Raw genomic sequence first — 3,073 nt, 5'->3', positions numbered from 1 at the left:
GGCCCAGGAGGGGGGCGCGCGGCCCTAGCGTGTGGCCCCCTCGGCCGGCCTCCGACGCCCTCTTTTGGACTACTTAACGCCTTCGACCTAAAAACGCACGGGGAGAAGTCGAAGTCACCAGAAACCCTCCAGAACGCCGCCACATCGCGAAACTCCGTCTCGGGGACCAGAAGTCTCTGTTCTGGCACTCCGCCGGGACGGGGAATTGGAGGAGATCATCGCCGCCATCACCACCAACGCCTCTCCATCGACCAGCCATGTTTCCCCCATCCATGTGTGAGTAATTCCCCCACTGTAGGCTGAAGGGGATGGTAGGGATTGGATGAGATTGGTCATGTAATAGCATAAGATTGTTAGGGCATAGTGCCTAGTGTCCGTAATTGGTACTTTGATGATATTGTTGCAACTTGTTATGCTTAATGCTTGTCACTAGGGCCCGAGTGCCATGATCTCAGATCTGAACATGTTATTATTTCATCATGATATGCATTGTTTTATGATCTTACCTGCAAGTTGTATACACATGTCGCTGTCCGGAACCAAAGGACCCGAAGTGACAGAAATCGGGACAACCGGAGGGGATGGTTGTGACGTGAGGATCACATGTGTTCACGGAGTGTTAATGCTTTGCTCCGGTACTCTATTAAAAGGAGTACCTTAATATCCAGTAGATTCCCTAGAGGCCCGGCTGCCACCGGCTGGTAGGACAATAGATGTTGTGCAAGTTTCTCATTGCGAGCACGTACGACTAAATATGGAACACATGCCTATGGATTTGATTGTTACATGAGTTTCTCTCATCCATGCAACGCCCGTCATCCATCCCTGTGCCTACAGTATTTTAATCCTGTTGTTTACTAAAATCACTACTGCTGTCTCTGTTACTCTGCTGCTGTTATTTCACTACTGCTACTGCTATAAACTGTTACTACTGATAAACTCTTGCGAGCAAGTCTGTTTCCAGGTGCAGCTGAATTGACAACTCCGCTGTTAAGGCTTTCAAGTATTCTTTGTCTCCCCTTGTGTCGAATCAATAAATTGGGTTTTACTTCCCGCGAAGACTGTTGTGATCCCCTATACTTGTGGGTCATCACTCCTACACACTCCCGAGCTGACTCTCACCCCTCTAGATCGCCACCGTCGTCATCGCCGCCGCGCCCCCTGCTTGCAATAGACACCGCCGCCGGTCTAGGAACCGCCGTCCATCGACATGGCCGTCAACCCCTCGACCAGCGGCCGCTGTTTCGCCAGGAATAGAGGTCGTCGCCATCGCGGCACAACCGCCCCACCCGCAAGGTGTTCGTCCGATTGCCGTGATGGACAGCCACGACGAGATGATGGTGCAGCTGTTGACGGAGGAGAAGAACACAGAGGCTGTCCGTCGGTAACGACAACAGCTGATTCTGACGAGCATGCTGCACATTCGCTAGCCTTTCTTCGTCGTGCCTCGTCGCGGCAGCTCAAAGCCAGGCAAGAGGAGGAACATCAACCGGCATCGTCAAGCCGGGGGCAATGCTGCTTGACGCCGACTACTTCAACGACGACGCGACTCATTCGCCGAAGGAATTTTGGCGCCGGTTAAGGATGAAGAAGGAGCTATTCTTGAAGATTGTCCACGGCTTCAGGGAGTACAACAACTATTTCATTGCCAAGCAAGATTGCACAGGTTTGTGGGGCTTCACCTCAATTCAGAAGTGCACTGCTGCAATGCGCTGTTTTGCATACGGAGATCCTCCAGATACAGCCAATGAGAACCTACGGATGGCAGAGTCGACATGTACAGAGACTCTGTACAGGTTTTGCCGAGCCATCATAGCGGTGTTTGCTAAATACTATTTGAGAGCAACAAGAGAAGATGATACAGCTCGGATCCTGCAAAAAAAATGTAGCAAGAGGGTTTCCTGGGATGTTCGGAAGCATTGACTGTATGCATTGGGGCTGGAAGAATTGCCCTTTCGCTTGGCAGGGGATCTAAAGGGGCATACTGGTGAGTGCAGTGTCATTTTGATGCGGTGGCAGACCAGGACCTTTGGATTTGCCATGCATTTTTTGGCATGGCATGAACAAACAATGATATCAACGTGCTGCAGCGATTTCCGGTGTTTTCCAGGCTAGCTGAGGGACAAGCTCATTCCGTGAACTTTGAGGTAAACGGCCACGCATTGTTATCACCAGAATTTAACCGGATCAGGAGGTGGGCCGTGATTTAGATGGGCTTGGAAGCTATGCACGTAAAGGAGATTATGAATCGGCCTTGTACGAGAATTTGGGCTGGTTTGCCCGTGTATCTGTAATTTATAGTAGATTCCGTGTCGGTTAGAATTAAGATAGAGTTTAGCTCATACACGGTTGGGATTATTCCCAAGTTAGAAAGTCTACGGACTATAAATATGTATCTAGGGTTATTGAGAAGGAGGACGAACACGTTCACAACAAACCAATCTAGGCGCATCGCCACCCTTTGTTTCGAGGGTTCCTTCCGGGTAAGCGTCATGCTGCCTAGATTGCATCTTGCGATCTAGGCAGTATCTGTTTATTCGTTACATGGTGTTGCTCGTGCTGAAGCCTTGTTGATGGCGAGCAACACCGTTATCGTAGATGTTTTAGGGCTGACGTGGATGCTTTTCTAATATACTTGCTTAGCTATGCCACCCTTCAACGTCTAGCTGCCTTTACACCTATTTTAGGTGTAAGGGCAGCATCTTGCTTAGTCTTTATTTAGTAGATCTGATCTGTTATAGTTGGCCCTTGTTCTCCAAGGATTGGTTTGATATCCGCATGGTTAGGCCTTGCAAACGGGTTGAATGATCCGGTAGCGCGTAAGGTGTAGTTTGCTGCTCCTAGAGGGATTGTTCCGGGGATCGACTTTATGTTGGTTTTTAGGCCTCTGTAGGAACAGTTTTTCTATTATCTTACGTATCTGCTAGGCTCAACTACGTGTAGGATGTTCCGGTTATGCGGTGAAAACCCTAAACTGTCGTAGATTGATTCATCTTGGTATTGATTGAGCAGGATTCCCATATTATTGCAAATCCAACATGAACCATGGGACAATCGGCTCTTTGAGCCGATC

At 49.2% G+C, this 3,073-nt stretch overlaps 1 protein-coding gene across 1 annotated transcript; it reads left to right on the top strand.

Moving 5' to 3' along the window:
- The first annotated feature begins 1,316 nt into the window (after positions 1-1,316).
- LOC139835387 (uncharacterized) lies at positions 1,317-1,923 on the top strand. The gene is made up of 2 exons (XM_071825232.1): positions 1,317-1,384; positions 1,431-1,923. The coding sequence occupies exons 1-2, from the start codon at positions 1,317-1,319 to the stop codon at positions 1,921-1,923; spliced, it is 561 nt and encodes a 186-aa protein (XP_071681333.1).
- The last annotated feature ends 1,150 nt before the right edge of the window (positions 1,924-3,073 follow it).

This window comes from Lolium perenne, chromosome 2, assembly GCF_019359855.2.
Source record: "Lolium perenne isolate Kyuss_39 chromosome 2, Kyuss_2.0, whole genome shotgun sequence".
Lineage (NCBI taxonomy): Eukaryota > Viridiplantae > Streptophyta > Magnoliopsida > Poales > Poaceae > Lolium > Lolium perenne.
Note: the sequence above shows the minus strand (reverse complement) of the source record. Positions and strands in the feature narration are given on the sequence as shown.

Coding starts and splice junctions, on each gene's coding strand:
- LOC139835387 (XM_071825232.1), top strand. CDS start 1,317: ATGGACAGCCACGACGAGATGATGGTGCAGCTGTTGACGGAGGAGAAG. Junction 1,385..1,430: donor AACACAGAGGCTGTCCGTCG/GTAACGACAACA, acceptor CACATTCGCTAG/CCTTTCTTCGTCGTGCCTCG.